Source organism: Aethalodelphis obliquidens, unplaced genomic scaffold (genome assembly GCF_003676395.1).
Source record: "Aethalodelphis obliquidens isolate GAN/ISIS:26980383/991018 unplaced genomic scaffold, ASM367639v1 scaffold30, whole genome shotgun sequence".
Taxonomy (NCBI): domain Eukaryota; kingdom Metazoa; phylum Chordata; class Mammalia; order Artiodactyla; family Delphinidae; genus Aethalodelphis; species Aethalodelphis obliquidens.
In genome coordinates, this window is record NW_020837974.1 from 15,329,037 (window position 1) to 15,347,860 (window position 18,824).

The following is an 18,824-nucleotide window of genomic DNA, read 5'->3' on the forward strand; positions in this document are numbered from 1 at the left end:
AATTGTAGTAAAGGGCTCCCCTCTTCCACAGGCAACATTCCCACCCATGGCTCGCTCTCTGAATCTGCCTCTCCCGAGTGTTGGAATCTGGCTGGTGAGGGTGGCCTGGCTGCAGAGCCTGGCACTGGGTTTCTTGCAGGGCTGGTCACAGGGAAGAGTATGGTGACAAAGGCAGGGGAAAGGAGGTCCTTGAAGGACAGGACGGGAGGAACATCTCACCCCCTCCGTGGGAAAGAAGCCAGATCTGGGTCCTCTTTGCAGGAGGAGAGGAGAAGAGAGCTGGGGATGCCCAAACTACTCCTGAGCAAAACAAGATCAAGCCTTTCCCTACAACCTGCCCTCCCCCTACCCCGTATTCTGATCTTTGGAAACTTGAATTTCAGAGGGAGAAGCTGAGGTCTGCAGGCCACTGGGGTGAAGGGTCCAGGAGTGGGGTCGTGGGGGTGGGTGGAGGGGGCAATGACAAGTCCCCTCTGCCCGCCGCTGGTGCCTTTGGGGTTCCTGGGGAGAGAAAGACGAGGCGACTGAGGGCACAAACCCCACACAGCTTGTACCCCTCCCTCTCCCTAGCCCTGCAGGCCATTCCCCACAGCCCCTGCCCCCAAGGCCTGTGTGAGAACTCCCAATTATTTCCCCAGACCTGGTTAACTAACTCCTCACTCATTCCCTTGGGGTCACGAGAACTCTTATCCTGAAAGCCGTCTTATCAGCACTCTCAGGGGAATCTCACCACCCACCCCTCCTTGCCCTGACAATCTCTGGTCAAGGGGCCCACCATCTCAGGGACACCCACTTTGGGGGCCACTAAATGGAAGTGGCCCTGGGAGAAGGGCTACAGATCCCTAGGGGAGGTGGAGAGCAAGCCCGGGACTTGCTGAGGGAACAGGCTCTCCCATTCCTCTGCAGCCTCGTCCTCCAGCAAGGCTGGGCGGAGGTGTCTTTCCCTGGAGATTCCCCTTGACGGAAGGGAAATAGGGGCTGATAACTGTTGTTGCTATAGCTGGGCCTGGTTTCAAAGAATCAATTATCTGTGACTCAGTCCTCCAATTAAAGGTGTGCCGGCGGGAAGGCAGGTGTGCAGGTGGAAAGGGTGGTTTGGTTGGATCCCAAAAAGGAAATGCACAGCAGAGAGAGAAGAAGGTTGAATAAAGGGAAGGAGAAGAAACGTGGGCCAATAGAGGTGGGAAAGGGCCAAGGGTCTAGTTTCCAAGTAAAGAGGAGGGGGAGCAGAGACAAGATTCGGGGAAACAGGGACAGGGAGCTGGGTGCCAACTAATGACACTTTTCCCCGACCAGGTCAGCATGGAAGCCACAGTCTGGGGGCGTCTCCCATGCCCCCTTCCTTTTTCCCTGGCTCCTTGCCTACTCTAGGGAAGAGCAGAACCTAGACCATCTTGTTCTCTGGAAATCATTACTTAATTGGCTGGATCAGGGGAGTGTCCGGATGCAGCAACCAGGTGGCACCCAGCTACCTCCCCTCCCAAAACAAAAAGACCGTTCCTCTCTAGCTCCAGCACAGCAGAGGAGCTCCGGCAGCTGCCTCTGCCCCTGACCACTCCCTACCACCCCTGACTACCCCAACCCACCAGGCTACCTATTCACCTTGGGGTAAGGTAGCCCCCAGGGGTTCAGATCTCAGCCACTCAAAAGGCAGCATGCGCAAACTAGCTTTCTCTACGTCCCAGCCCTGGCCGCCTCCTGAAATCCACGTGATCCTCTCACTCCTTGCTCCCCTTGGGGCCAGTTTTTACCCTCTACTGTGTGCCCGCCTCCTCTGGGACCCTCCAATCCTCTGCCCAAGCCCATTCATGTCCCCATACCAGAGCTGGCCACTGTCCACTCCTCCTGGTGCTGCTGCTGGTGCTGCAGGAAGCTGATGCGGCGGCGGAAGTGGCGGGGACAGTGGGGGCAGGTGAAGGGCCCCTCCCGGGGTGCGTGGACCCGCCCGTGGCCCTCCAGCCGGGCAGCTGTCCGGAAGGCCTTGCCACAGACGCTGCAGCGGTGGCGCTTGGGGTCCGTGTGGGTCCTGCCGTGGTTCTTAAGGGACAGCAGGTTGGGTAGAAGTTTGGGGCAGAGGGAGCAGGGATACAGTCCAGTGGTGTGGGCCTTCTGGTGGTTCAGCAGGCTACCAGCATGGCGGTAGGAACGCCCACACTGGGCACAGCGGAAGGGCCGCTCCTCGTCCACAGCCGCTGCGGACCTGACGCCTTGGCCTCCATTAGCTCTCCCGGCATTCTCTCCTGGGGCCCTGGGGGGTTCTGATGGGGCCTTCCGGACTTGACCAGGGAGATCCACCTCATCCTCTACAGCCCCAGCTTTGGGACCTCTGGCCTCCATCAGGGGCGACACCTGACTGAGGCCCCTGGCATGAGTCAGCAGGTGGCTGGCGAGTTCCTGGTGGGACCGAAAGGCCTTGCCACAGTCAGGGCAGGCAAAGGTCTGGGCAGCTACGTGGTTGTGGCTCTGGCTCTTGGTGGCCACAGGATTCAAGAACTCCTTGGAGCAGAGCAGGCAATAGTGACGGTCTGTCTTGTGGGTGTTGTGTTTCCAGGGCCCTTCCGACTGGCAGGAGGTCTTGCCACAAGGGCTGCAGGAAAAGGAGTGGCTCTCCGGCTGCGGCTGAGGGCTGCTGTCTCCATTGTCCCAGCTATCCATGGGAATCAGACTAGGTCCATTGGGCTGGCTATTGCCAAGGTGGCAAGGACTCCTGGGGACACTGTCCCCTGACTCGTCTTCCGGCTTGGTCGGTACGTGACCCCCAGGAACCCAATCTCCATCATGATTCACCAGTCCTCTGTCTCCTCGCCACCCATCTGCTTTCCCCGTGCCCCAGGACATTGGCTCCGTGCCTTCTAAACCTGCTGCCTTGAGGGGGCTCTGACTCTGCTCCGCTGGTCTCATGACTCCAGCCTCCAGCAGGGGTACCGACTCAGTACCGCACCACCGGTCCTCTAGTCCCTGGTCATCGACCAGGTTCCCCTCACCGCCCTCGGTGCCGTTCGGGCCTCCCTGACCCCCTCTGGTCTCCTCATGCTCTCGCAGGTGCCGCTCCAGAGATCCCCGGCCAGGGAAGCCCCGGCCGCAGAGGGCGCAGCGCACAGCTGCCCGCCGGGACCGCCCAGCTCGGCGCCGCCGGCTCTCCGAGTGCAGCCTCTGGTGGTCTTTCAGGGCCATGCGGTTGGAGTAGGTCTTGGGGCAGGCAGGACAGCTATACTGGCCCGTCTCGTGGCTACGCCTGTGGTTCAGGAGGCTGCCGGCATGGCGGTAGGTCCGCCCACACTGCCCACAGCGAAAGGGCCGATCTTCCCGGGGCAGCTTGCGGGAGCCCCCAGCCCCACCGCGCTCCATGTGGACCCGCTGGTGGCTGGCCAGCTGCTTGCGCAGGCGGAAGGCCTTCCCACATTCGGCACAGCGGAAACGTCGGGGATCCGCGTGGATGCGCCGGTGGTTCTTGAGGGACATGAGGTTTGAGAAGCCTTTGGAGCAGGCCTGGCAGCCAAAGTGGCCGGTCTGGTGGCTCTGCCGGTGATTGATGAGGCTGCCGGCGTGCTTGTAGGACCGGCCACACACCTCGCAGCTGAAGGGCCGCTCAGAGCTGGCTTCAGTCTGGCAGCCCTTCTCCGCGGTCTCCAACCTCGGCTCCATTTCTTCCCCCTTCACAGTGGTCTCCTCCCAGGCCTCTTCCTTCACCCTCGCCACCTCCTCCAGGGGCTCCACTTTAAGTTCCTTCTGGAACTTCTCCACCTCTGCCTGCCCGAGGCCCTCCTCTGCCATGTCTTGGGGCTCACCGCTGCCTCCTGCCTCTGGAACGGGCCCCAGCTGGGGCTCAGAGCCTTTGCAGCGCGGGTGGTTTCTCAGATGGTTGCGATAGGCAGCCAGGTTGGGGTAGCAGCGTGAGCAGACGGGGCAGATGAAGTCTCCGGTCTGGTGGATCTTGCGGTGGTTCACCAGGCTGCCCCCATGGCGATAGGTCTTGCCGCACTGGTTGCAGCGGAAGGGGCGGGGCTGGGTCTCCAGAGAACTTTCCCCACCCGGCATACAAAGGCTGTCTGCAAGCGTGGCACCTACTCCCTCTCCAGACTTTGTGTCTCCACCCTCCCCAGAAAAAGAGGTCACCGTGCCCTCAAAGGTGCCATCTGCAGCCATCCCTGTGGCATCACCTGACTCTCCCGGGTGATGAATGAGGCTGGGAACCTCGCCATTGGTGTTCCCAGAACTCTGGCTTTGGTGGTGACGCTCCAGGCTTCCCAGGTCATCGTAGGTCTGACCGCAGCAGCCACAGATGTGCCCATACCCGGCGCCATCCAGCGCCTCGACCTCCCGCTGCAGCTGATTCAGCAGTTCTGCTTCCGAGAGCTGTAGTGGGGGGCTATGGGTGGAGGCTGCCCCTGCTGCTCCTTCCTCTTCCCCCTCCTCCTCTGAGCCCTCAGTCGTACCATAGGAGTCATGAGCCTGGCGCCGGTGACGCCTGTAGCCAGCCCGCCCAGGGAAGATCATGCCGCAGAGGCAGCAGAGGAAGGGCTGTGCGGAGGCTGCCTCCCCGGGCCCATGGCTCTGGAAGTGGCTACGCAAGGCAGGCAGGGACTCAAACTCCTTCGGGCAGAGGGAGCACTGATAGATGCCCGGTGGGTGGCAGGGCCTGTGGCTCAGCAGGCCAGCAGCATGGGGGAAAGAATGCCCACAGTCAGGACACGTGTGGGAGACCTCAGCCTGCCAGCCAGCAGCGGCTCTGGCAGAGTGGGAAGGGGAGCTGGGCTGGCCAGGGGCTGGTTTCTGGTCTTCCTCCACCCCAGGGGGGCCACCACAGAAGCGAGTCCCATTGCTCTCCTCAACGCCTGGGATGTCCAAGTTGTCAAGGAAACAGGCCTCCTTCCTTTCCAGTCCTTCCTCAGTGCCGTTGCTCTCTTTATCACCCTGGAAACAGGCCTCATCCCTCTCAAGCCCACATTTGTCCCTTTCAGCTGCAGCCTGCAAACAGCTCCCATCACTTTCCACGTTGCCTTCGGCTCCACTCAGACTTTGCCTTGAAGGGTCTTGGGGACGGCTCAGGCCCTCACCGTTTTCCACCAGCTCTGGGGCCCAGCTCCCGCCTGACGGGAGTTCAGCTTCTCGCCCACCACCAGCACTGCCAGCCCGCCTCCGGTGCCGCCTGCTCCGCCGCCGACTGTGGCGGCGCATGTGGTTCTTCATGGCGGCCACAGTGTGGAAGTGCTTGGCACAGGCCCCGCAACTGAAGTCTCCCGTCTGGTGGGTCTGCCGGTGGTTGATGAGGCTGCCTGAGTGGCGATAGCTCTTTCCACAGTCTCGGCAGGCAAACGCCCGAGGAGGTGACACCCTGGTCTCGGTCCTGCCGTTCTCCCCTTCCCCATGGCTCCAGCCGTGACGTTCAAGACTCTCAGGGTCTTCAAAGAGCGTGCCACCCAGGCTACATATCTGTGGCGCGGTCCTATCTGTTGCTGGCGGGACATCGGTGGCCCCCTCTTCACGTCTGCACCCAGGTCCCTGATCTGAACAGGGGGCTGCCTCTGCTCCCACTGGGTCAGCTGGGAGCTCCACCTTGCGGCGGCCGAGGGGACCCTCGGCCCCTGGGCCTGTGCTGCGGCGAGCAGCCTTGCAGTGTACCCGCACGTGGTTGCGCAGGGCCATGAGGTTGGGGTACTTGCGGGGACAGAGTGAGCACTGGTACTCTCCTGTCCGATGGCTATGGCGGTGGTTCACCAGGCTCCCCCGGTGCCGGTAAGCCCGACCACACTCATTGCACTTATAGGGGCGGTGGTCCACGGTGGCGGTGGGGACCTCCTTCTCTTTGTGGGTGGTCTCAGCCAGCGGCAGGGGAGCTGGCAGTACTGATGGCTGCCCATCCTCTCCGGCTCCTTGCCGGGGTCTGTGATGAGCCCGCACGTGGTTTTTGAGGGCAGCTGCGTTGAACAGCTGCTTGGAACAGATGGAGCAGGGGTAGACACCTGTCTGGTGGCTCTTGCGATGGTTGATGAGGCTCCCAGCATGGCGGTAGGTACGGCCACAGTCCTCACAGTGGAATGGCCGATACTCCTCCAGGCTGCTATCTTCCAGCTCCCCAGAGGTGCTCAGCTCCCCAGAGCCATTTAGCATCTGTGTACCAGGGAGCTGGTCCCGGCTGCTCTCGTCTGTGTGCCCATTGGTGGTGGGCAGCCCTTTCTCTTCCCACAGCCGCTCCTGACTTTCACCCTCATGGGATTGCTGGTGTTCCAGCAGCTCTCGGGGGAGCCGGAAGGCGCGGGGGCAGTGGGGACACTGGTAAGGCCGATACTGGGCATGGAGTCGGGAGTGATTCTTCAGAGCCATGAGGTTAGAGAACTCCTTGAAGCAGATGGCACAAGGGTAGACGCCCAGGGTGTGGCTCTGGCGGTGGTTGGTGAGGCTCCCGGCATGCTTGTAGGTCTTGCCACACTGACTGCACTTGTACCGCCGCTCCTCCTCAGGAGGAGGGGACTGGGTGGGCTCCTGGCCTGCTGTGAAATTCACTACTGATTCAGCCAAATACTGTTCCAAATTGCTAAGGAGACTGCTGGCCGGGGTGGGGAGTGGTGGGTCTCTGGCAGAGTTGGTGGTGGGCCCCCAGCCCTCTGTGCCCTCCTCAGGATCTGGCTGGCTTTCCCAGCCTTCTCTTTGTCTGGTGGGTGGATCTTCCCAAGTGTCCAGAGCTGCCCTAGGGTCTGGCCCAGATTCACAGCCAGATGTCTCTTCAGTATGTTTCTTCTGGTTTTCCCAGCCTTCCCCAGGGCCAAGCCTCTGGCCCCAGGAGTCAGTGGACACTGTCTCCCCCTGGAGGCATGGAGTGGCTTCCTTGGGGCGCGGAGGCCTGCGCCGCCGGCGGCCTTCAGGAGCATGAGTCCTCATGTGGCTCTTGAGGGCCATGGGATTGGTGAAGTCCTTGCCACAGGTGGTACAGGGGAAAAGGCCAGTCTCGTGGGTCCGGCGGTGGTTGACCAGGCTCCCTGGGTGACGATAGCCCCGCCCACACTGCTGACAGCGGTAGGGCCGAGGGATGCCGTCGGCCTCCTCACTGTCCTGGTTGGAAGATGGATGGAGCAGTTCTCGGTGCCGTGACAGTTCTGGGAGGCTAGGAAAGTGGCGCTGACAGTCAGAGCAGCTGAGTGAGGTGGGCGTGTCCTCCATGGGGCAGTGTGGCAGAAAACTGAAGGTTCAGGAAGAGCAGGCAGGTGGCAGCAGCATCTTCCTCTGGTGGAGGGTCCAAGGCCTAGGAACAGGGGGCAGTGGTCAGAAGGAAAGCCTGAATTAACTTTGCCTCTTAGTTCTATGAGCAACAAGTTCACCAGAGGGCACAGATGGGTTCCCCAAGCAGCAATGCCCAGAGACCTGCTCTCTACTGGATCTATTCTGGAAGCAACATCATTTAATACTTCCCTGCATACAAGCTCCCCAAACATGGCAGCTCCTCTAGGCCTGACTCATCTCTGGAGGTATAGATAAGGAAACTGACGTCTAAAGGAATGCAACCTACCTCTGATCACAAATCTATTATTCTGTCTTCAGACCAAATCCCAAAAGCTTTACTGTCTCTAACCCTCTGCTCTCTATAAATCTGAAACAACCTATCTTCTGCGACATCTTAAAAGGATACCTGTACCTCTCCTAGGACCTTCTATAAGGTAACTCCAATCCTCCCTCCTTCACCCCTCAGCTAAACAGAGTAGCCTAGAGGCATGGAAAAAGCAGCTTCTTTCTTCAGTTGACAGCCTCAGACCTGAGAGGTGAGGTTAGAGGCCCCCTTCAGAGAAAGGGCTGGCTTGCTCCCCCACCTGCCCTATTCCTTTCAGGGTCACAAAGTCACGTTTCTGAAAGACTCTCTTGGGTTCCCTGGATTCCAAACGATCTTCCATCTTGGAAATTTCATCTCCTTTCTGGCTCTTCACCCCCAACCTTTATCTTTCCTACGCCTCTCCATCCCTTCTCATTTTTTCTTCTACCTTCTCTCATAATACTAATGACAACAGCAACACGTGCTACCTAAGCATTACCATGTGTCAGGCACTGTGCTAAGTAAAGAATATTCGTTATGTCACTTAGTCCTCACAACAAACTGCAGTGCCTCTGTTATCCCAGTTTACACACGAGCCAGCCCGTTTGACTCAATCTTCTTTCCAAAGCCCTTGCTCTCTCCATGGCAGGCCCCCATGCCTCCTACATCACCTTGGCCTTCTCTGACTCTGACTGTTCACTCCCTTGGGACCCAAATACAACTCCTATCTCCGACTCTAAACCCCCTTACTGAACCTGCTCCCAGAATTCTCACTTCACAAAGCCCCTTCGCTCAAGAGTCGCCTCTCCTAATCAACCACCAATAAGGTCCTCTTGCCTCACTCATCTCCTCGACCAGTTTTCTCTTAGGACCCCTACCTCACACCGGTGGCCCCTTCTCGTTCCCGCCGCGGGTGCGTCCGTTGGGGACCGCGAACGGGAATGCGCCTGCGCACTGGGACCCTCACCCTAACTGCAGCCGCGCACCCCAAGGGGTGGTTGTGGAGGGGCTCTCGAGCTCCCACACACGCACACTCTGCCAGGGCTCCTGGGCGGTGGGAGGGGAGGGAAAGAGGGAAAGGAGAGGGGGAGGAGGAAGGACGCAGAGGAAAGAGGGCGCAGCTGGCACGAGCCAGCAGTCTACCCCCCAGCTCCGCGGACACTTCCTATTGTTACTAGGAAACAGGAAGTGTCCTAGCCGCAAAAGCTTCCCCGCGAAACTTCCGCCTTAAAAATGCTTCTGTCCCGCCTCCAAGCAGCGGTTCTACACAGACACATTTCCGGTGCTAGATGAGAAGCGGCTAACGCGCGACTCTGACCCCGCCCACGTAGGTCAAAGAGCTGTGTCGTTCTGCACTAATCTTAGCCACACTTCCGGGAAGAGCCGCTAAAATCGTTACGGTGCATATTGGGTGAGCGCAGAAGAGGATAAAAAGGGTTCTGCAGCCCTGGCCTCAGTATTTTGGCGACACTTTTCCTGGGGCTTCTTGTAAAACTTCTAAAGACAGATGAAGGGAGCGTCATTTACTCCTTGCTATTAAGGGAAATGTTGTGGAATATAAGCGGATTTAGGTACTACAAATCTTGGGCATGGCCTTTCTGTCCTCCCACCTTCTAGTTCACGGTGATCTATCCCCAGGCTAGCAATAGCCGGTGCATCCCGTAAACCTATTCCGGTGTCCTCTGTCATTAGCACCCACAGAGACCCCCTGCAAGGTGTTTCTCCGCCACCTTCGGCTGGGGGGTGCTCGGATAAACTTTGCCTTCCTCCCTAGCGGGAAAAGCTCCCTTCCACTTCCGCTCGCCGGCCCCGCCTCCCGTCCCTCCCCCTCCACCCCCCCAAGCTGGGTCCTAGCGCCTGCCGCGCCCTGGCTGTGTCCCGGGCTCCGTCGGTGAGAGGAGCTGCCGTTGACGCCACAGAGCCAGCCCCAGTCTGTTCAGGTAGGAAATGCCGGCGGGAAGCCGCAGGGACCCCCGAGCAGTCCCACTGCGGACGCAATCCGAGCGGGCCTCAGTTTCCCTGTGGGTGCAGAGGGCAGATGGGGTTGGCCTGGCGCGAGCGGCGCGGGCGGGGCGGGAGGAGTGCGGCCCCGGGAGGGCGCGGGCGGGCGGGCTCTGGGCCCAGCGGGTCCTAGAACCCGCCGGCTGTCCCGGCGGACCGGCTGCAGCAGACGCCTGGGCTAGGGCGGCATGGCTGCCCGCCTTGCGCCGTGCGCACACGAGGGTCCTAGAGCCCGCCATGTTGCGGGCTTTTGTCCCAGGCGTGCGGCCCGTCAAGCACGGTCCCCGGAGCCGGCGGCCCCCCTCCCCGGTCGAGGTCCTGGCCGCCCCTCCCGCGGTCCTAGAGAACGCCATCTTGCCGGCCTTTGTCCAAAGTATGGCCTTCGGTCCATTCATTTGTTCATTCTGTCATCCTTCGTTCACTCCTTCTTGCCGCGTTCTCCGATTCCTCGTTTTCCCAGGGCTTTTCCTGAGAAGAGGCAGCCCAGGGCCCTGCCCTGCGGGGCTGTCTGTCTGCCGGGGGCCCGACACGTAGACAGTTGCAGGGAGCGAGAATGCACAAGGTTTCCGCAGCTCTCGGCTCTAACGACCTTAAAACTCCCACATGCCTCAGAAACCTCATTTTACTGATGAGAAAACTGAGGCCCAGAGAGCCATGGCGCTCTTACCTCTATAGTCTTATTAAGTATTCCTGAGGGCACTGGGGAAGCAGGTATTTGAAAGATGCAAAAGAGTTTTCCCACGGGAGAAGGCAGAGGGAACTGCATATGGAGATGTATTTAGGTGGTGAAGTTTGAGAATTGTGGCTGGAGCTAAGGTCGCTGTCGGGAGGGGCACACTGCCCCTGGAGGTGAGGCTGGAAAAGTGGGTTGGGATTAGATTGTGGACTGACCAGATTGGATGCCTAGGAGATGATTAGTTCTTATCTCTGCATGGTTCACAGTTCCCCATCTGCCGTCTCACCGGATCTCTCATGGCCTGTGAGGCCTATTGGTAACTACTTGTTTAGAGGCGGGGAGACTGAGGTGCAGAGAGGATAAAAAGTGGCTTTTCACCTCATCACTGCCCTCAGGGTTCTAAACTCTGGGAATTAAATCTCTGCATCCCTGGCATTTAGAGCCTGTTCATGCAGCAGGACGTGTCCCGCCCCCTAAATTCAGTAGTAAACAAAGACAAAGACAAGCCTCCCTCACCAGAGCACTGAATCCACTGTGGGATACTGGGGGCGATATTTGGACCCTGTGAACTTGGAAAAGCAGAGAAATTCAGTTACTAAATAGTTGTTGACCGACATTCTTACAAACTCCTACTATGGAGGAGGCAGAGGCTATAGACCTGGGTTCAAATACCGCCTCGGAGGTTGATTTGTTCAGTTTGTTTTGGGCACCAAGCATGGTTCTATGTGTAGAGGATACAGAATAATAAAGGTTCCTGGCTCTTTGCCAGCCTAGACTCTCAAGCTGGAGACAGAGAATTAACTGAACCATACAATGTATAAGTGCTAGCAAAGCAATAAGCAGGGGACAGAGGGCAGAAGTTTGGGAGGCAGAGACCACCTGGCTTTGAGTATTGGCTGTGACTATGACTAGTTTCTTCACTTCTGTGTGCCTCAGTCTCCTTGTCTGAAAAATGGGGGGAAAATAATACTATTTAACTTAGTCTGTTTGGGCTACCATAACAACAACAACAACAATAACAGACTGGGGGGCACAACAGAAATTTATTTCTCACCGTTCTGGAGGTTGAGGTGTCCAAGATCAAGGTGCTGGCCAATTCAGTTCCTGGTGAAGGCTCCTTTCTTGGATCGTATGTGGCCACCTTCTGTCTTAAGTTCTCACATGGCCTTGCTTCCATGCATGCGCACGTTCATCCATAACAAACTCCTAGGCCATCGTGAGGCTTAGCTTGAGTAGCACACATAAAATGCTTAGAATGATACCTGGCCCATGGTAAATTTGCAAGAAGTGTCATCCAGATGAGCAACATGAAGGAAATTAAACAGGAGGGGGATAGAGAGTGATTAGCAGGGGTGCAGATAGCATTAAGAAAGGTGGTCAGGAAAGCCCTCTTTAGGGATGTGACAGGGAGCTGAGACCCAAATGGAATCAAAGAGATAGCTACACAAAGACCCTTGGAAATAATGTTTCTAGCAGAGGAAACTACTAGTGTAGAGTCCCTGAGATGGGAAGGAATTTAAGTCTTTGAGGGGAAAAAGGGGGAGCCTGTGTGGGTAGAGCCTAGTGAGCCAAGGGGAAAGGAGTGGGAGATGGGATAGGCAGGAGTTAGATAGTTCAGGGCCTTGCTTGCCATGGAAAAGATATTGGTCTTTGTCCTGGGAGCGGTGGAAAGTCTCATGATTTGGCTAATAAACCTTAAGTAAATGAAGACTGGTAGAGAAAGAGCCCAGCCCAGGGACCTGAAGACTCGTGTTTGAGTCTGGGCTCCTTGACTAGCTGTGTGTCCTTATGTAAGTTTTTTCCCTTACGGGGGCCTTAATCTCCACATCTGAAAAAGAGGTGTATTAAAAATGCCTCTCTCCTAGAAGCTTCTGAAAACCTAAGGTTCTTAAATAAGTGTTAGTTGGAATGACCCAGAAAGCATGTTTAGAATAGATTTCTGAGTCCTACCCCATGCTCCCTGCATGATTATTTTCATGCAGGGAGTTCACAGAATCACTCTAGGGAGTGGTGGGTGGAAGAGTCCTCCGTGAACAGGGAAGTGAAGAGCTGATGATGGTTTTTTTTTTTTTTTTTTGCGGTACGCGGGCGTCTCAATGTTGTGTCCTCTCCCGTTGCGGAGCACAGGCTCCGGACGCGACGCGCAGGCTCAGCGGCCATGGCTCACCGGCCCAGCCGCTCCGCGGCATGTGGGATCTTCCCAGATGGGGGCACGAACCCTCATCCCCTGCATCGGCAGGCAGACTCTCAACCACTGCGCCACCAGGGAAGCCCCTGATGATGGGTTTTTGTTTTTTTTAATATTTACTTTTTTGGTTGCACTGGGTCTTTGTTGCGGCGTGCAGGCTTCTCTAGTTGTGATACGCGGGCTTAGTTGCCCCGTGGCATGTGGGATCTTACTTCCCCGACTAGGAGTCAAACCCACGTCCCCTGCTTTGGAAGACAGATTCTTAACCACTGGACCACCAGGGAATTCCCAACGGAGGGGCTTTAGACAGGGGCCTAGCCTACCTGACCCTTCGTTCTTTATGGAGCTTGTGCCTGGCACGCCCCTACTATTTCCCCTGGGAAGTGCCTTAGGAGAAGGGATTTACCCCTCCAGCTACCTGGTTTCTGGCTCACAGATGGGAAGACTGAGGCCCAGAGCTTGGAACCCACGGTTCCAGCCCTCTGAGAGGGAAACAGAAACATAAAGGGTGCTGGCTCTGGTCTCCAGGGACTTCTACAGGAATGAGAGGAGACCAAGGTGTAACCTGAGCTCAGGGTTCTGGTCATCGTGGGGCTGGCCCAGGTAGCAGATAAGCCTGGGAGGGCCCAACTACTCAAGGCGAATTAAACACCTGGATTCAAGTCTCAGCTGCACGAGTTACTAGGTATGTGACCATGGGTTAATCACTAACCTTCTCAGAACCTCAGTTTATTAGTCTGTAAAATGAGGACAATAATCCCTATCTCAGGAAGCTATGAGAGAATTAAATAAGGTTGCACACTCAGCAAGGTGTCTGGCTCTGAGAAGATTCAGTAATTGAGGGCAGTAATTATTCTTACCTCATTCAGCCCTCGCCCAACCCTGTGAGGTAAGTAGTGTTATTACCTCCCTTTTTTCAGATAAGAAAACTGAGGTCCTATGGCATGAAGTAAATTGCACAAGGTCACAGCTAGGAAGTGAGGAAGGTAAGATTCGAAGCCATGCAGTTTGGCTTCGGAGACTGCACTTAACAACAATGCTAAATTGTTTCTCTGGGCCTCAGTTCCCTTATCTGTGAAAGGGGGTAATAACAGAACGTTTTTCATGGTGCTGACATGAAGTGCAAGTAAGTTAATACATGTAAAAAGGTTAGGATGTTGTCTGCTGTTTAGCAAGTGCCCGGTAAATGTGAGCTATCATTTTCTTTCTTTTTTTAATATTTACTTATTTATTTGGTTGCACCAGGTCTTAGTTGTGGCAGGCAGGCTCCTTAGTTATAGCTCCCGGGGTCCTTAGTTGTGGCATGCGAACTCTAAATTGTGGCATGCATGTGGGATCTAGTTCCCTGACCAGGGATGGAACCCGGGCCCCCTCCATTGGGAGCATGGAGTCTTATCCACTGAGCCACCAGGGAAGTCCCAGGCTATCATTTTTATTAAGGAGAAACTTTATCAGACTGTCCAGAGATGATCTAGAAAGGAGGTAGTGAGGGCCTCATCCAAGGATAGGCAGATTCCCTAGAAACTAGGCGGAATTCAAGCCCTGGGGAAGGCTGGGCCTCAAGCCCTTTAACTCACCTTCCAGCCCTAGGATTTAATGGGAAAAGTGAAAAAACCAAGCTGAGGGTGGAACAGAGCTGTGTGGGATGTAGGGCAGAAACCAAAGGGGAGATGCAGGAAGACCTTCCTTTGGGAAGTAAGGCTCTTCTTTTTTTTTTTTTGCTGTACGCGGGCCTCTCACTGTTGTGGCCTCTCCTGTTGCGGAGCACAGGCTCCGGACGCACAGGCTTAGCGGCCATGGCTCATGGGCCTAGCCGCTCCGCAGCATGTGGGATCTTCCCGGACCGGGGCACGAACCCGTGTCCCTTGCATCGGCAGGTAGACTCTCAACCACTGCGCCACCAGGGAAGCCCGGGAAGTAAGGCTCAAAGGAAGGATTGGTAGGATTCATAACAGCCGGGAAGGACCTGGGAACTTGCATGGTGTGATGGAAGCCATGAAAAATTCTTGAGCAGGGGACAGAGCATCACATGGTACCTTAGGGAGAAGACTCCGGCTGCCTGTGCACACTAGATTGTGTGTGTAGGGGTGGGAGACTGAGGCAGGGCCACCAGGCAGAAGGGTGCTGATTCTAAAGATGCAGCCCTTGCCAATCACCCGGGGACTCCTGCATCCTCCCTGGGTCATAACTTAGAAGACACCAACCCCTGAGGTATACAGATGAGGAAACAGGCCTAGAAAGGAGTGCTAGAATCCAAACCTCCTACCTCCCAACCCATCTTTTGGACACACCTGGCTCCCCTCCCCTCTCTATAACATTGTCCTTCCCCCCACCCTGGCTGCCCCAGCAGCTGCTGCACCTTAAGTGGATCTGATGTAATCCTCTTCCCTTTATCCCCCAGGGAGGATGAGCTGGTGTTAAGACTAATGCAGCTGTTAATCCTATTTCCTCCCAGCCATGATCTGCGGGAGCAGCTGGGTGGAGGCTGTCTGGGCTCTGAACAGAGAAAGAAGGGGCCATAGCTAGAGTGGGTGTCCCAGGAGGCCAGGCCAGAGCAGATACATTGAGTATGAGACAGAGACTTCTAACTTCTGCTAGCAATGGCTCAAGCTGCTTTGAGAGTAATTGAACTTCCCATTACCAGAGTTATGGGAGCAAGAACCAAAGACCCATTCCAGAGCAGAGGGTGGACCAGGATTCCTATCTGGGGTGGAGTACCTTACAGCTGTGCAAGGCCAGAATTCTGTGTGAACAGTTGCTGCCTCTGAAAGCTAACCAACCAGAGGGGAAAGACAAAATACATACGCTGGGGACCTGTCCCTTCCAGACAGATGGTGCCAATGACCACATTTAGCCCACTGGCTCTGCCTTCTTCTGGACCTACCTCTGTCTTTCCTGAGCACTTGGAGACCTTCAGGCCAGACCCACATCTAGGTAGCCTCCGTGTCTGCAGCCTTGCACAGGGCTTGGATTCTGAGCTGTAGAAGGAAGATGGTGAGATGGACAGAGCCTGGGCCTTCTGGGAATGCCACAGGGTTTGGAGAAGCCCAGAGGCTGGGGAGGGAAGTGCAGGTGGGCATTTCGATGATCCCGGCCTCTCTTAGTTCCTCTGAGGTCACCTGGTCCAGCTCCTTTCATCAGTGAACAGACCAGAGAGGAAACTTGAGCGCAGAGAGACAGGAATGTTTGCGAGGAAGGATGTGCATCCCAGGTGGGAAATGCAGATAAGATAGAGTTCCTTCTGAGGCCTCAGAGGGCTTTAGTGAGGAGACAGGCCTTGGAGAATTGGAAAGGGGTGTGGCTTCTAACTTTGCCTCTCTTGCAGAGAAGCCCCGCCCATCCAGGCCATGGAGGTAGAGTCATCGGAGGAGAGGTCCCCAGCCCCTGGCTACAAGCGCTCTGGCCGTCGCTATAAGTGCCTGTCCTGTACCAAGACGTTTCCAAATGCACCCCGGGCAGCACGCCATGCTGCCACACATGGGCCTGCAGACTGCACAGAGGAGGTGGCCGAGGCAAAGCTGAAGCCAGAGACAGACCCCAAAGCGGAGGATGCCAGCGGGGACAAGGTGTCAGGTGCAGCGGCGAAGCCTCGGCCGTATGCGTGCCCGCTGTGCCCCAAGGCCTACAAAACGGCACCAGAGCTGCGCAGTCACGGGCGCAGCCACACGGGCGAGAAGCCCTTCCCTTGCCCCGAGTGCGGTCGCCGCTTCATGCAGCCCGTGTGCCTGCGCGTGCACCTGGCCTCGCACGCCGGCGAGTTGCCCTTCCGCTGCGCGCACTGCCCCAAGGCTTATGGCGCGCTCTCCAAGCTCAAGATCCACCAGCGCGGTCACACCGGCGAGAGGCCCTACGCCTGCGCCGACTGTGGCAAGAGCTTCGCTGACCCCTCGGTGTTCCGCAAGCACCGGCGCACGCATGCAGGCCTGCGGCCCTACAGCTGTGAGCGCTGCGGCAAGGCCTATGCTGAACTCAAGGACCTCCGTAACCACGAGCGGTGAGGGCGCTGGGCTGGGTGGGGGGCAGCTGAAGGGGTTGGGAAGAGCGCACCAATAGCGTGAAGGCGTTGAGTCCCAAAGATCGGAAGGAACCAATGGGAAAGTGAGTGAGGCAGAGCTATGGGGGCAGAGGGTGAAACTGGGGTCTGATTGGCCTGGGTTCCTGGACTAGGAAGGGGGTGGGGCTTGAAGTTGGGCTGCTGCCCAGGAGGTACGAGTGGGGGCCGGGTCTGTTGAGTGCAGAGATGGATCTAGAACACCTAGACACCCAGCCTGAAAGTTTCTTACTCTGAGGTACAGACCTGTGGCCCTTAGGGGATTGGGCCAAGGCTCCAGCGATGTTAGGGGGCCCTAACGTACAGTACAGACAGGCGGCGGGGGTCGGGCGATGGGCTGCCACCTTCACTCCGGGCCTCTCCACTCCCACAGGTCCCACACTGGCGAGCGCCCCTTCCTCTGCTCAGAGTGCGGGAAGAGCTTCTCCCGCTCGTCCTCGCTCACGTGCCACCAGCGCATCCATGCGGCGCAAAAGCCCTACCGCTGCCCGGCCTGTGGCAAGGGCTTCACGCAGCTCAGCTCCTACCAGAGCCACGAGCGCACGCATTCTGGCGAGAAGCCCTTCCTCTGCCCCCGCTGCGGCCGCATGTTCTCCGACCCCTCGAGCTTCCGGCGCCACCAGCGGGCGCACGAGGGTGTGAAGCCCTACCGCTGCGAGAAGTGTGGCAAGGACTTCCGGCAGCCGGCCGACCTGGCCATGCATCGGCGGGTGCACACAGGCGACCGGCCGTTCAAGTGCCTGCAGTGTGACAAGACCTTTGTCGCGTCCTGGGACCTCAAGCGGCACGCGCTGGTGCACTCCGGCCAGCGGCCCTTCCGCTGCGAGGAGTGCGGCCGAGCCTTCGCCGAGCGGGCCAGCCTCACTAAGCACAGCCGGGTGCACTCGGGTGAGCGCCCCTTCCACTGCAACGCGTGCGGAAAGTCCTTCGTGGTCTCGTCAAGCCTGAGGAAGCATGAGCGGACCCATCGCAGTAGCGAGGCCGCAGGGCCTCCCCCGCAGCAGGAGCTGGTGGTGGGGCTGGCGCTGCCGGTCAGCGTGGCAGGCGAGGGCTCAGCAGCCCCGGCAGCAGGGGCTGGGCTCGGGGACCCTGCAGCAGGGCTGCTGGGGCTGCCTCCGGAATCGGGTGGTGTGATGGCCACCCAGTGGCAAGTGGTGGGCATGACGGTGGAGCACGTGGAGTGCCAAGATGCTGGGGTTGGGGAGGCTCCTGGTCCCTTGGGGGGGGCAGGCGAAGTGGGGGGTGAGGAGGTGGATGAGAAACCACCACAGTTTGTATGCCGGGAGTGCAAGGAGACGTTCTCCACGCTGACGTTGCTGCGACGGCACGAGCGCTCGCACCCAGAGCTCCGGCCCTTCCCCTGCACCCAGTGCGGCAAGAGCTTCTCAGACCGGGCTGGGCTGCGCAAGCACAGCCGCACCCACAGCTCTGTGCGCCCCTACACCTGCCCCCACTGCCCCAAGGCCTTCTTGAGTGCCAGCGACCTGCGCAAGCACGAACGTACCCACCCTGTGCCCATCGGGACCCCCACGCCCCTCGAGCCCCTCGTGGCTTTGCTAGGAATGCCTGAAGAGGGGCCAGCCTGAGTCCCAGGCCCCCTCTGCCACACTCCTGGGAGCTCCGCCCCTACAGGGTGCTTCCTGAACCTCCCTTTGCCTCACCTCACTCTTAGACTCCAGATCCATCCCTTCATCCCAGGCAGCTAGCTCACCTTCCTGACAAAGAGCTGGGGACAGTGGAGGCTGGCAGCAGCCTCTGAGAGACATGGCTCCCTCCGAGCACCACTCATTAAAGCATTCGCTTTGACACTGGGTTGTCTTCTGTGTTCTGGTCGGGGGTAAGTAATGGGAATTTGGGCATCAGATAAGGTTCAGTGGAGATCCCTGGATTGACAAATTAGAAACTAGAAGGGTCTTTGGGTGCACTGTTTTCTCTACGTTTCAGAATGTCTTGTGACAAAGGGTTCCACGGTCAAGTAAGTACAGGAAATTCCTGTACCCTTATTGGGGATTCTTGGTGATCAAAGTATGTTAAAGTCATCGATAAGTCCTGCAATGAACAAATCTATTTTGCTTTGTTTAGCCCACACTTACTTGACCTGTTACTGTGTAGCTCTACTTCTGTCTTTTTGCAGATAATAAACTGAGGCCCAAAGTTAGTATATTTCCCACAAATTGCAATAACAAATTAGAAAATACACTTGGGGTCCCATTCACAATAACAACAAAACCCATAAACTACAAAGGAGTAAATCTCACAAAAAACATGCAAACCCTGTATGAAGAAAATAGTATCTTTGTCCTGAAGGATATAAGACCTAATTAAATGGAGATATACCATGTACCTGAGTGGAAAGTTGTTATTAAAAGATGTTGATTCTCCAGTT

General features: G+C 57.2%; 2 protein-coding genes across 6 annotated transcripts; one reads left to right on the top strand and one right to left on the bottom strand.

The window, feature by feature from the left end:
* Positions 1-64: 64 nt before the first annotated feature.
* On the bottom strand, positions 65-10,347 carry ZNF646 (zinc finger protein 646). Of its 3 annotated transcripts, none has more exons than XM_027126319.1 (3): positions 10,191-10,347; positions 1,821-7,240; positions 65-501 (listed from the first exon to the last, which is right to left on the bottom strand). In XM_027126319.1, exons 2-3 carry the CDS (start codon positions 7,156-7,158, stop codon positions 380-382), a joined length of 5,460 nt encoding a protein of 1,819 aa, XP_026982120.1. In that variant the 5' UTR covers positions 7,159-7,240; positions 10,191-10,347; the 3' UTR covers positions 65-379. The 3 variants fall into 3 exon arrangements, with proteins under 3 accessions (XP_026982120.1, XP_026982119.1, XP_026982118.1); XM_027126318.1 differs by lacking the exon at positions 10,191-10,347 and adding an exon at positions 8,490-8,648; XM_027126317.1 differs by lacking the exon at positions 10,191-10,347 and adding an exon at positions 8,401-8,648.
* Positions 8,787-18,824, top strand: ZNF668 (zinc finger protein 668). 3 transcript variants are annotated; one of them, XM_027126320.1, is made up of 3 exons: positions 8,787-9,462; positions 15,713-16,381; positions 16,812-18,824. In XM_027126320.1, exons 2-3 carry the CDS (start codon positions 15,735-15,737, stop codon positions 18,022-18,024), a joined length of 1,860 nt encoding a protein of 619 aa, XP_026982121.1. In that variant the 5' UTR covers positions 8,787-9,462; positions 15,713-15,734; the 3' UTR covers positions 18,025-18,824. The 3 variants fall into 3 exon arrangements, with proteins under 3 accessions (XP_026982121.1, XP_026982122.1, XP_026982123.1); XM_027126321.1 differs by lacking the exon at positions 8,787-9,462 and adding an exon at positions 12,581-13,373; XM_027126322.1 differs by lacking the exon at positions 8,787-9,462 and adding an exon at positions 12,581-13,072.

Coding starts and splice junctions, on each gene's coding strand:
- ZNF646 (XM_027126319.1), bottom strand. CDS start 7,158: ATGGAGGACACGCCCACCTCACTCAGCTGCTCTGACTGTCAGCGCCAC. Junction 502..1,820: donor GTGGACAGTGGCCAGCTCTG/GTATGGGGACAT, acceptor TTCTCTCCCCAG/GAACCCCAAAGGCACCAGCG.
- ZNF668 (XM_027126320.1), top strand. CDS start 15,735: ATGGAGGTAGAGTCATCGGAGGAGAGGTCCCCAGCCCCTGGCTACAAG. Junction 16,382..16,811: donor GACCTCCGTAACCACGAGCG/GTGAGGGCGCTG, acceptor CCACTCCCACAG/GTCCCACACTGGCGAGCGCC.